This window comes from Dendropsophus ebraccatus, chromosome 1, assembly GCF_027789765.1.
Source record: "Dendropsophus ebraccatus isolate aDenEbr1 chromosome 1, aDenEbr1.pat, whole genome shotgun sequence".
Taxonomy (NCBI): Eukaryota; Metazoa; Chordata; class Amphibia; order Anura; family Hylidae; genus Dendropsophus; species Dendropsophus ebraccatus.
Genome location: NC_091454.1, coordinates 152,533,943 through 152,547,942, shown reverse-complemented (window position 1 = coordinate 152,547,942; position 14,000 = coordinate 152,533,943). Strand labels below are relative to the sequence as shown.

General features: G+C 40.4%; 1 protein-coding gene across 11 annotated transcripts in view; it reads left to right on the top strand.

Annotated features, from left to right (window-relative positions):
• The window catches only part of TJP1 (tight junction protein 1), a 172,243-nt gene that overhangs the window by 117,736 nt on the left and 40,507 nt on the right, over positions 1-14,000 (top strand). For all 11 annotated transcript variants that reach the window (XM_069981992.1, XM_069982002.1, XM_069982011.1 and 8 more), the window contains exons 4-8: positions 3,401-3,503; positions 3,880-4,162; positions 8,635-8,738; positions 11,452-11,620; positions 13,706-13,850. In XM_069981992.1, coding sequence (XP_069838093.1) covers positions 3,401-3,503; positions 3,880-4,162; positions 8,635-8,738; positions 11,452-11,620; positions 13,706-13,850 — 804 coding nt within the window. The remainder of the gene's footprint in view (positions 1-3,400; positions 3,504-3,879; positions 4,163-8,634; positions 8,739-11,451; positions 11,621-13,705; positions 13,851-14,000) is intronic.

Below are 14,000 nucleotides of genomic sequence, written 5' to 3'. Positions count from 1 at the left end.
CTTGCTAGCACAATTTCTCGTTAGTAGCCAGTCAGAAATCATCCCTGGTTGTATGCCGTTCACTGTGTCCACTTGTTTCTTATACAACTTTCAAGAACTCTCCAGGCTCCGCTCGGAGTATTTTCTAGTAGTAGTTTCCCCCTCATTGTCAATCCTTTTTTGACAAGCTGAGAGCGTGGCTGATAAATGGTCTACTCTGGCAGCTGGAAAGAGGTCTATCCGTAATGAAATGGCCCTGCATAATTGAGCTTTGTAATAAAATAGTCATTGATCTGTTAATGTGCTGTATGTATTCAAGTACTCCATCCAGTGTTATACTAATGCACCACTGCCCAGCTTTCAAGTTGAATGTTAACCCCTTAATGCTCAGGCCTTTTTGGGCCTTAAAGAAGCACTTTTTTTGTACTATGCAAGTTTTATGCTAAATCACCTGTTACATTGAGAAATTAATCATTTCATGTTTCTCATATCAATGTTATCTGTTTGATACACACTGTTTTCTGTATGGCCAGTACATGGCACTAGACCATCTTACTTACATTTTTATCCATCAGGCTGCCAGATGGTGAATTCAGCATTGTCATTTTAGAGATGGTCGATGTAGAGAGTGATGTAACAGAGGATAGGCTATCTTGTTTAGTCTTCTGCCTTGTCGCTCTGGGGAGAAACAGGTGATGGAGGAAGTTTTAGCGGATCCAAGTGTTCATGTCCCTTGTGGCGTCCTAGGACACTGAGCTCTCCTCATCTGGCTATTTGTTCCCTTACCTATGGCTGTATAGTGGATTTTTCACATACGTTTAGGTCTCCCTATCCAGCCTTACACCATGCCAGTTAGGCCAGGTTATTTGTTACTATATTTTGTACACAGGATATAAGATGTAGAATCTGTGTTCTTTTCAAACTGGGAAGAGATTTATCTGTTACTTTCATATAGTTGTAAATTCCTTGTGAACGTTTCCCCCTGGTGTGATAATGTACAGAAAAATGATTTTGTGTGATTGTGAATAGTCATCTATGTGTTATTCCTGTAGTGTGAATAGTCAGCTGTATGTAAATCCTGTAGTGTGAATAAAAGCTTGTCATAAAAAGGCTGCTGCTTTTTTATGGTCATTGGTTCGCTCCCAGTTACCCGTATTATAGAGAACGCCATATTTGTCAGGAAAGCCGAGATCTCATCTGCTTACTTGGAAATAACCTTTCTGCTAAGTCTTCTGCAGTTAAAATGTTAAATCAGGGTTCCCTTTGCAGTGTTGTAAACCTGTAAGAAAAAGCTTTGAAGGGAAGGTGTTATTGTGGGATTCATGCATATTCGCTTCACACTTGGTTTTATTTTAACTACATTAGCACAACTAGCTGAGAATGTATGAACTCTGCATTAACACCTCTCGAGCAGAATAGACTTTTAATGTAACACAGAATCTGCTGTAGTCTTCTTTATATTGATGGTCTTTCACAAGAGATGTACTCCCCCACAGGCATCCTTCATTGTCACATATGAGTGATGAACAGCCAGAGCAACCAATCACAGCCTAGCTTCCTTTTTACCACAGCTTGTTGGAAAATAAGCAGAGTTGTGATTGGTTGTTATGGGCAGATTACAGCAGGTTTTTGTCTTGTTTTACACATTTATAAAATAAAAAACGACCTGAAGGAAATTAAAGCTGAGCTGTGATTGGTTGCTACTTCTTTGAGACAATCCCGGGCCAGTCTTTGCAGACATACTTGGGCAGGATTTGCTTGAAGTGTTGAATGCTTGATGCCATTTTACCGTGCCTAGTCTATTGTGGTATCTTACACCATTTTATAGGTTTGGTGCATTTTAAACTACTGTTGTCTAGCTTTATTGTTAGGTTTATTTGACCCTGGATTTTTACCACCTTGATGCATGATGTTGCATCTGGATTCTGGGGTAATAGGGGCCAAATTCTGGTATATGTAACTTGTTTCAATGAATTGTAGACCATTTATCGCATTGGTAAATATCTGTACAATGTCTAGTCTGAGTTTAGACCAGCTATTGGTAGTAGGCTTGCTTTACACCACAAGAGTGTGCCAAAATGTTTTAAAGCATGATCAATCTGGATTTCCTTCCATTAATCTGCACTCTATACAGTGCTTATCATTATGAGAATGTGAACAGTGAATTTTAGAAATGGAAAATGTATTAAAAATGAAAAATAAAACTTCTCATGGACATAGAAGTATTCAGACCCTTTGCTATGAAACTTGAAATTTAGCAAATTGTGTTCAAACTTTTGCAGTTTTGTTGAGTTACCTTGATTACATAATGAACGATCTGTGTGGAAACATGGCTTTTGAGATGTTTCTACAGCCCATCTTTTTTATGTGCAGCTTTTCCATGCCAAACTGCAGGTTTAGGGGATTGATAAATCCACCCCCCCCCCCCCCCCCCCCCCCCCCCCAAACACACACACACACACACACACACGCCTGTCAAGACGACACAGGAGCGGCTTAGGGACGACTCTTGTGTCCTTGAGTGGCCAAGCCACAGCTCTATTTTTTTTTTTTATTGAAAATTGTCACTTTTGTCTTAATGGGCTATTGAGTGCAGAATGATGGGGAAAAACTTGATTTTAGCCAACCAACCAATAGCAAAAAAATATCTATCTATCTATATTTTGTATGCACTTCCAGTGTCCTATTCATTGTTTTGTTAGCTTTATGTAGATGTGATCTGGCTGCCACTGAACATTGTTTTGTACAGGTTAGAGGTGTCACTGGAGGTTTTCTGTATCCACAGTGCAATTCACAGCAGAAATCTGAGGCATACATCTGAATTCTGTCATAGATGTGCCGTGTGTAAGTGGATTTGCCCAAGTTTTTGGACACAGGATTGCTGCAATCACTGATGCTAAGTGCAATACACAGATTATGCAGCAAAACTCCTAAATCACTTTGACTCCTCAACACACGCACACTTTTCTTTAATGCGGATTTCAAATTAAACTTGCATATTTCAGTGTGGTCTGTGGGGCAGATTTCCTTTTTTAATCCATGTAATTTTGTACAGATTCCAATGCAAAGTCTACGTCAGAATGAAAGTGTGTACAAGGTCACATTAGGTGTGGGATGTCATGTAGGGTATCTGCTTGAATTTTCTCCATATGACTGTGTGGTATCTAGAAAGTATATAACTATATCTGAGCAGTCTGAATATAAAGTATCATCTTAAAGCAGTATTCTGGCGAATATTTTTTTTATTTACATCTATTTAACTTTGTACTATAATGTTATCAAAGAAAATTGTTGTTGTTTTTTCTAGAAAATCTAAAAAGGTGGATTGTGTGGTTTTTTTTTTTTTTTTCATCATAATCTGCGTAATGTTTATAGACTTCCCATACAGAGCTTATGAACTAATTTTCTTTACCTTTTACAGGGAAAATGACCGGGTGGCGATGGTTAATGGGGTCTCCATGGATAACGTTGAGCACGCTTTTGCAGTTCAGCAGTTAAGAAAGAGTGGTAAAAATGCCAAAATTGTAAGTCCACTTTATACATATAAAGTCAGAGTTTTCTGTAATTCATGAGGGCATTTTAGAAGCTCTGTAATGTACATTTTCTTTGGAACCTCTTTAATGTGATTTAATGCATATTGATCAGTATTTTATTGCCGTAATTGTTTTGAACTCTGCTCACTTTACAATGCAGAGGAATCAGTGAGATTTTTCTTGCTTGCCACTCACTGTGACAATAAGGTAAACCATAAATGCTGCTAAAATGCATCTGGTGTAACATTTGCTGGCTTATTTATAGGAACCTGCTTGTGAGTTTGCTTTAATGGATTGTTTTGCATTGTGTGTTTTCTTCTAGATGTGTTTTACATTTTTTTTTTTTTTTTCCCATAACCTTATTTAGACTATAAGGCGGAAGAAAAAAGTACAGCTTCCAGTGGCTCGTCCTGATCCAGATCCTGTATCTGAGAATGAAGAGGACAGCTATGAGGATGATGTGCCTGACCAGAGAAATGCCCATAGTGGCCCTGGTGCCAGCAGCAGGAGGAGTGAAAAGAGCTGGGTGAGGGACAGAAGTGCCAGCAGAGAGAGAAGTTTGTCACCCAGATCAGACAGACGATCCATCGCTTCCAGTCAACCTCCAAAACCTACCAAAGTGACCTTGGTGAAATCAAGAAAAAATGAAGGTATGTGACAGCATTAAAATTCAGTGGCATGTTCTATTAGCGTTAGCGTTATTATTTTTTTTTACTGTACTCCTTTTTAAATCCGTTTTGTGCTAAATTTTCGATATGTCAAATGTAATATGTGGTTTTAAATATCTGAGCAATATAATTTGACATCTGCAGTTCAGTTTAGTTGGATATGGACTTAAAGGGGAACTCTGAAATGTTTTTCTTTCAAATCAGCTAGTTTTTGAAAAATATATTTATAATTTAATTCCATTTAAAAATTTCAAGTATTCCAGTACTAATTAGCTGCTGTATGTCCTGCAGGAAGTGGTGGATTCTTTACAGTCGGAGGGTGCATTCACACTAAGGAATCTGCGCAGAGAACTTCCCGCTGATTTCTCTGCTCTCAGCCACGTGCTCCCGCTTGAATCTCCGCCTGTCCCATAGACTCCATTCTGGAATGGAGTCTATGGGATGGGCAGAGATTTAAACCGGAGTGAGTGGAGGAATCCGCGGCAAGTTCTCCGTGCAGATTCCGTAGTATGAACACACCCTGACACGGTGCTCTTTGCTGCCACCTCTCTGTGACAGTAACTGTCCAGAGCAGCAGCAAATCCCCAGAGAAAACCTTTCCTTCTTTGGACAGTTACTGTTACGGACAGAGGTGGCAGCAGAGAGCACTTTGTCAGACTGAAAAGAAAATAACATTTCATGCAGGACATACTGCAGCTGATAAGTATGGGAAGACTTGGAATTTTTTTTTTTTTTATTAATTTTTATTTTACAAAACTTATACAAAAGAAACATATACCACACTTCAATATTTTATCAGTATTCAACCCAACCCACCCTACTACACCCTAACCCTTCCCCACCCCAGGTCTAGCTTAACCATCGAAAATTCAACTCTTGAGCAGATAATTTAAAACGCCACATCAGGATGCCCCATTTATTTACATCACATATTCTTTATCCGAGAGGGGAGTCCTTCCCGATGTCCACCAACCATAGATCTATTATAGAGTCTTCCACTACTATTCCCCTACTAGCTATTCCCACTCCCCTTATTATATTCTTTCATACTCTCTAACCACTGGTAGATCTAACCTATCCTATTCTCTACCTCCCGGCCGGACACTCAACACCTCATATGGAGAAAAGGAAAAAAAAAAAAAAAACTCACATACCCTCTCAGACAAAAATATTAACAATATTTACATATACTTTCCCTCCCCCTTCTCCTATCCCCTCTCAGCTCTTTACCTCCTTTTCCTTTCTTTTCTTCTCTTTCCCCTCCCCCCCTACCATCCTTAAAAAATATATTCTCCTCCTCCTCTCACATTTCCAAAGAGTGTCTCACCCCACACCCACTCCATTCATATCACTTCGGCTAGCTCAGGTCAGTGAGCACCTCAACCAGTGCGCCCCTCTGACCCGACCCGCCGGCCCACTTCCACACCACGGGGTAGTTAGCCCCCATTCCTCATCTTATGGAGATGAGGCCACCCATATTATGGTGCCCCATCTCCACAGGATCCATCCAATTTCCATACACTTTCTATAGGGATGAGACACTTCATCATTTCATAGCATCCTTACTAAAATCGGGACTTCTTTTATTCCCCAACTTATTTTCTATACAACACAAGAGCAAAGAGGGGCAAGACTACCAGACCAAAAGGAGCAAGGGGAGGGAGAGAGAAAAAACAAAACAAAAAAAACAAAAACACAATCCATAAATCACCCCACACCATTCGTTCCTTACTGTCTTACTCCCTGCCGGGCAGGCGAGACCACCCCTCAGCCTATTCCCCTATGTTTACAAACTAATTCTCCTACCCGGACATCCGAGGGCACCCCTCTCAGTTACATGAGTCATCCTGCACATCTTTTTTATTCTAGTAGATGTTATCGCCAAACCTGATCAAACCTCCCCCCCCCCCCCCTCGGCAAGGCATTAGTAACAAAAAAAAAAAAACTGCCAAAAGAAAAATAAAGAATAAACAAATAAACAAAACGTCCCCTATTAGTTATTCCTCCTCCAAAACGCCTTCCAGTCGTCCACACACTTTTTCAAAATCATCCATCCTTTCTTATCTTTATTGAACCAAACTTCGTATCGCAAAATTCTATCAACTACCTCCTTCCATTCTGTTACAGATGGCGCTTTCACCCCTACCCAGTTCCTAACAATCACTAACCGTGCAGCAAACAATATTTTATATATCACTCCTCGTGTCACTTTACCAAGTTTTATTTCTAAAATATTTCCTAACAATGCGTATGTGTATTCCATCTCTATTTGCAATATATAAACAGTCCCTATTATCCTAAAGACTTCCCTCCAAAATTTCCTTATTTTACTGCATCCCCACCAATGGTGATCTAAATCTCCCTCTTCTAAACCACACCTTATACACTGAACTTCTTCCCTATTCTTCCATTTTTTTACATCCTTTAGTGAATAATAAAGTCTGTGAGTGATAAAAAACTGAATTACTTTGTGTCGTCTATCCGTGAGATTCTTTTCTGCCAAACTATAAACTTCCCACCAAAATTGCTCCGTTCTTGTCCCAATCACTCTTTCCCACTTTCTCTGTGATATTACCACAATATTTTCTACCAATATTTCTCCCCACCACTTATAACTTCTTGCTAACTTCCCCTTATTAATCATAATATTACTCTTTAATTGTGTTACCAACCTAGCTTTATGTATTTCCCATTTAGGGGTCCCCACTACTTCCCGGGTCGCGCTCTGTAACTGCATCTACCTAAACACACACACTCCTCCCTCAACTACTTGCGATAACTCCCCGTACCTTCTTAGTCTATTTCCTTCCTTAAATTGCGATACCTTCACTAAACCCTTACCCTTCCAATAGTGTACGTCTAGAATAGTGTCTGGCCCCAGAAGTCTAATATTTCCCAACAGTGGTGTAAAATCATATACCCCATCCACCTTCTCCACCTTCCTAATACAATCCCACGCCTTACAAAACATATATTCCAAAGAGTATCTAGGGTAGCTGCCACATACCCTAGTTTCCAAAAGATCAAAAATATCATCAGCAATCCCCTCGTATTTCCCAACCCACTGTGACAAAAAACCCACCCTACTCCAGCTCATCATCCAACCCATCATGGCAGAGATATAGTACCCAAAAAAATCAGGAAGTGCAAGCCCTCCCTTTGCTTCTGGGAGTGTCAAAACCCTCAACTTAATACGAACCCTTTTCCTATTCCAGAGTAATTCATTTATCACCCTTTCTATCTTCCTAAATACCAACTTCCCCAACCATACTGGTGAGGCCTTCAGAATATACAGAATCTGAGGGGTCCATATCATTTTTATCAATCCAATCTTATCCGCCCTTGACAAGTGCATTTTATTCCAGACGGAAAGTTGCTGTCTCATCTTATTCAATCTAGGTTCGATGTTAAGTTCTACAAACCGTCTGGGGTCCGCCGACAGCCATATCCCCAAATATTTACATGCTCCACCCCCCCCCCCCCTCCACACGGAGCCTGGTGTCTACTACCACTTTATGTCTAATTGGCAACAGCACCGATTTCTCCCAGTTAATAACTAAGCCAGAATGGTCCCCAAACCTTTTCACCTCACTCATCGCCGTTTCCAACCCATTTTTTGTATCCCCCAGGAACAGCAACACATCGTCTGCATATAGAGCTATCTTGTCCTCCCTCCCCCCTACTCCAAAGACTTGGAATTTTTAAAGTGTATCTCTTTCTGACACCAGTTGACTTGAAAATAATTAAAAAAAAAATCCACCACAGTTCCCTTCAAACTGAATCTGTCACCTGGATATATGCAGGTATGCAGACATGCAGCACCAAAGTGCTAAGGGGGTCCATAGTTCATGGGTAAACGATACACATACTACTTTTTGATTTATTTGTCTGTGACTGTTAATATGCTACAAATTATAATTTTATGTTGCAGTGAAGTGCCAAGAGCATTTCAGAGCTGTGAATCAGCATTGTTCTTTAGTACATTGTGATCCCAGAAAGCTTGATGAAAGGGAATGTCCTTTACCCAAGAACTATATAATGTTGTCAGCACTTTGGTACTGCATTTCCAGGTGACAGGTCTTTAGAGGGCTTATTCAGGTTTGGAGAAAAAACACACCCTGTCCCCCCCCAGTTGTGTTGTAATATTACAGTTCAGATCCATTCACTGCAATGGAACTGATTTGCAAAACCACGCCCCAACAGAGGATGAAAATGGCCCCTTTTCTGGGAGAAAGCGGCCATGGTTTCCACAGTCATTCTTCATGACAGCACCACCCAAATATGAGTGCTCTTATGGAGGATTCTTGGAAACTGAATTACCAGTGAGAGAGAATTCTGTCAGTTCACTTGCCAGATATACAGACAAGCTGATGGTTTTATGTCATTATGCACCTGAGATCAAATGTGCTCAATTGATTTTGTATATTTGTAAATCATTTGTCATTGTCTTGCAGAATATGGCTTGAGATTAGCCAGCCACATTTTTGTAAAAGAAATCTCTCAAGATAGCCTGGCAGCGAGAGATGGAAATATTCAGGAAGGCGACGTTGTGCTTAAGGTACGTTTTACCACTTACATAGACACAATTTGTCTGCTTGTCGCATTTGGGGCCTGTACTTATGAATCTCACATTTGTGAACATTGCTGAACATCACTTTATGACCTCTGGAACCCTTACTGATCTAGAGAATAAGCAGGCTGCAGCACTGATACAACCCCTTCACAGTTCTATCTATATACACTGGTGCTCGGTCTGCTGTGCAGGGAACTGCAGCCATTCTCATGCAGTTGACTTTCTGTGCTGCAGTTACTATAAAGAAGCTGTTGCTCTGGATCTTTTGAAGGGGCCACAGTACCCTTGTTTTATCAGGATTACTGTGACACAGAGAAGCCAGAACCTGACTAATAATAAAGTGATGGCATGTACTAGTGATTTGAAATACCACTCAGAAAGCAAATCTAGAGAGATGTCGTCTTTTAGTTGCTCCCAAACAGCATCTAAACTACAGTTCCATCACTAATGTGAAAACCATCCAATATTGGTCAGCTAAGTGCAAAGTAGATGAACAAAAAATTCACAACACACTTAACAGAAAGCTGACACTTTATGTAAAGTTTCTTTCTTTAAGTAAATCTGGGCGTCTGTGTCCCGTCAAAATCACCAACAAATGGGTAGATTTTTTTGTATGCTTGTTCCTGATGATGATTGAATTATTTACTACCATACATTTTAAACCTATACTACTTGCCCTGCATCGAGGATGTGCCTGTAGCTACCTGAAGAGTAAGGTTAATTTTGATACAGTGACCTGCTCTTTGCCCATATTGATTTCGCAGATCTGTGTCTTACTCTTGGCAGAAGATACCATTTGCCTGATGCTTTCATCTGGACATTCTGAGCGTAAAGATAGCTCTGTCTAAAATAATGCAGTGAGTTCATCTGCTAAATTGAAAACCCCTTTTTTCTGCTTGTATCGTAGTTTTGGATTATTGGCAATCTTTGTTTCACAGATGTGCCTGTCTTCCCTTTCTAGCGGTGACACTTTATCAACAGTTCATGGGGATGTTAATCAATAATACTAGCTGAGTTCACATTTCTCAGTTGCAGGGATCTGGAGTCCTCTTATTCATGGATGAAGAATGTAGGGATAAAACTGCTGAGCTTGGACATTTGGCGTCTTAAGACTTGTGAAGCCACATATCGCTCTACATCATAGAATTATATATATATTTTTTTTGTTACCTGTGACTTCTCATTGATTTATTCATTACTGTTATGGCTTTATAGATGGCCTATAAACTATCCTGGGAGTATGCTAGTCATACTTTTCTTATTCCTATTAGAATATCTCACATTGTGGCAGTGGTGACCCCTCCAGCGGTGTTGACTCTCTAGTTTTGCCAGTAGTTGAATATGTAATACCACATTTTTTTGGACTCTCCCCTACTTTAGATAACTAAAAGCAAGAAAAAATATTTCATACTAATCAAACTTTCCCAAAGGTATAAGGCAATGGAATGGTGAATGTCACTAACGTCAGTGGTCTGGGGTTAAAAAGCAGGTTAATAGTCAGATTCTTTTAGCTTTATTGTGCTTAATCTACTTTATTATGATGGAGTGTCTTGGAATTACACCTACCACATTATCAGCCCTTTAAAATGTCCCCCCTTTTACTTTTAAGGGGCTAATATCTAAAGTGAATCTGTCACTAGGTTTATGCTGCCTTAAGGGCAGCGTAAAGTAGTGACAGAAAGGGGCTAGTGCTCATGAATATTAAAGCGACTCTGTACCCACAATCTGACCCCCATAAACCACTTGTACCTTCAGATAGCTGCTTTTAATCCAAGATCTGTCCCGGGGTCCGTTCGGCAGGGGATGCAGTTAATGTCATAAAAACAACTTTTAATCCGGCAGCGCTGTGTCTAAGGGCCAGGGCTTACATTTGTATATGCATTAGGCTGACACACCCTCTCTGTCTTTCTTCCCCACCCTTCTCATCATTAGGAATGCTGCAGGCAGATTGCCTCCTATTCCCCACCTGTGTGCATAATGAACATGGGCTGGATCGTTAATACACCTGTGCAAAGCTCAAACAGCAGTAAATGTTCCTGGATTATTCCTTATGATGAGGAGGGTGGGGAGGAAGGACTGAGAGGTGGTGCCAGCCTAATGCATATACAAATGTAAGCCCCGGCCATAAGACATAGCGCTGCTGGATTAAAAGTTGTTTTTATGACAATAACTGCATCCCCTGCCGAACAGACCCCAGGACAGATCTTAGATTAAAAGTGGCTATCTGAAGGTACAAGTGGTTTGGGGGGGACAAATTGTGGGTACCGAGTCGCTTTAATGACTAGTGTGCGGTGCTCAGAGTACCTGTTATTCAGAAGGCGAGTTTGCTAATTTATTTGCAAAGGTATTTACCTGATGTACCCTACAAGTTTACCTATGTTGAGAAAAAAAGCTAAATAAATAAATAAATAACGGCTCATACTGTTGACATGGATCTCTACATACAACTAGTTGAAGCTATTTGAGATGCTTCAGTACAACTGAGAATAAACCAGTTGAGTCTAATAGATTTGAGAAATAATGTTGTGAAAGGCAGTCTGCAGCAGAAGCCAGCAAGGCAGACAGAGATCATGCTTTGCTTGCAGGATTTATACAGACCAAATACCTCAACTCTTTTGTTATATATGTCACTCAATCATTTAGAAATCATTTACTCTAAGCATGAATGACCAGTAATCCCTCATTTGTTGTTTTACAGATTAATGGCACGGTCACCGAAAACATGTCTTTGTCTGATGCAAAAACGTTGATAGAAAGGTCAAAGGGTAAATTAAAAATGGTTGTTCAAAGGGATGAGCGAGCAACACTACTGAATGTTCCAGATCTAGATGACAGCCTTCATTCTGCAAATGCTTCAGAGAGGGACGGTAAGAGGAATAATCTGTATCAATGTACTTATTTACAGATTTATCAAGCTGCCTAATATTCACACTGTCTGGTTTTTCCCACAGCAGCTTATCACATTCAGTCAGGTTTTATTTTACCAGACTCTGTTAGTATATAAAACCTGAGCTGTGATTGGATGCTGTGGGAAAACCCAATAGTGTAAGTTTCAGGCATGTCTTTGTCTTTACTATAGCATTACATGGTAACTGTAAGGCTGGTTCACTCCTTAACTGCTGATCTTTGTGTTTAAGCTAAAACCCATGTTTAAGGCCCAGTCACACTGAGCAAAATAGGCAGACTCCACTCGGAATCCTGCCTGTCTTAATTTCATGTCTCACATGCCTCCGCTCAAAAAATTGACATGTCAGTGTCAACATGAAATGAACATAAAATAAACAACATAAGAGGGCTTGTTACCCTGTGATTGTTGAAAATTTTACTTAGTATCTCTTGTCATCTGTTTGTAGCAGAGAATCAGCCATACAGACAGTCATTCAGAAATGCAATAACAGCTGAGTAAGCAAGTTCAGCTGTTTTAGTATCTCCAGCTCACTATTTTGGAGGCTGACCGCACACTTTACAGCTCTAGTTGCACAGCAGTGTAAGGTATACAGTGCTGTTTTAATTTCTACCCTCACAGTATAGTTAATAGAAGAAGAGCGCTGTATCCCGAAGGAGACTGAATAAAATGCTGTTTCTGTTATAGAAGGGAATGGAGAGCGACCACCTCTACGTTATTTTTGCACCTGCATGTGGTGGCCAGAGGTCACGTACATGGGGTTGGGTAAGGGTCCATTTACACAGAAAGATTATCTGCCAAAGATTTGAAGCCAAAGCCAGAAACAGACTATAAACAGAGATCAGGTCATATAGGAAAGCCTGAGATTTCTCCTCTTTTCAAATCTGTTCCTGGCTTTGGCTTCAGATTTTTGGCAGATAGTCTGTCAGATAAATTTTCTGTGTAAATGGACCCTAAGGGTCATGGAGCTAGTTTTGGGCCCTGAGGTAATAACCACAGCTGTCAGACATATATGATGTATAAAGTGGATATACCTTAAGGGCGGGTTCACACTACGGAATTCTCGCGGACAATGTCCGCTGAATTCAGTCAGCTGTCCTCCCGCACGGGCACGCGCTTTTCCGCCGGCTCCATAGACACCATTCTATGGGCCGGCGTATTCCGCGATCCGCTGAAAGAAGTGACATGACACTTCTTTCAGCGTATAGTGGAATACGCCGGCCCATAGAATGGTGTCTATGGAGCCGGCGGAAAAGCGCGTGCCCGTGCGGGCGGACAGCTGACGGAATTCCGCGGACATTGTCCGCGAGAATTCCGTAGTGTGAACCCGCCCTAAATGTCTAAAGTGAGAATACCCCTTTAAGCATTATGTGCCAACAGGTTAGAGAACTCATCTGTGTGTTGTTCAGTACCTTAGGGTCCATTTACACAGAAAGATTATCTGACAGATTGTCTTCAAATCTTTGGCAGATAAAGCCAGGAATGGATTTGAAAAGAGGAGAAATCTCAGGCTTTCCTTTATGACCTGATCTCTGTGTATAGCCTGTTTCTTGCTTTGGCTTCAAATCTTTGGTAGATAATTTATCAGATAATCTTTCTGTGTAAATGGACCCTTAGGGTCCTATTACACTGAGCGATTTTTAACGATTAACGATCATACAAAGATTTTTCGATCGTTCCCTGCAATTACACAGTCCCGTGTAATAGGGCCCTTAGTCTTGGTACCTGTTAATGATGATAAAATGCTGTGAAATTTTTCTAATAGATGTTTACAGCCTGTAGGGGTGAAGGTACTACTATAAAATGCATAGGTTATGTTATAGAGGCATATCTAAAAAGAGAAATTAATATGAAAATGTGGCAGTACAATGCCAATTCTGATACATATTTATTTTGTTGCTTACCACTGTCACTTTTACAAAAAGATAATTTTTAGAAATCACAGATCTACAAGTATTTGACACTAAATACATTATCTGTACAGTAACTGGAACCTATAATGTACATTTTGATAATTGTCCTAAAAAGCAAACTTGTTTTGAAACAGACATTTCAGAAATTCAGTCGCTGACATCAGATCATTCCAACCGTTCACATGACCGACCACGCCGCAGCCGTTCACGGTCTCCTGACCAGAGATCGGAGCCTTCAGACCATTCCAGACATTCTCCACAACAGCACAGCAACAGCAGGTGATGGCTTCTCTGCTCTATTCAACCCTTTTTTATTTTTGATTTAGGGGGAAAGACATTTTTATAATGTTTTAGCTACCTGTTCAATAACTATACCAGAAAACTCTTTGGGTGTCTGTAGCTTATGGTGAAGATTGTAAACGGAACTGT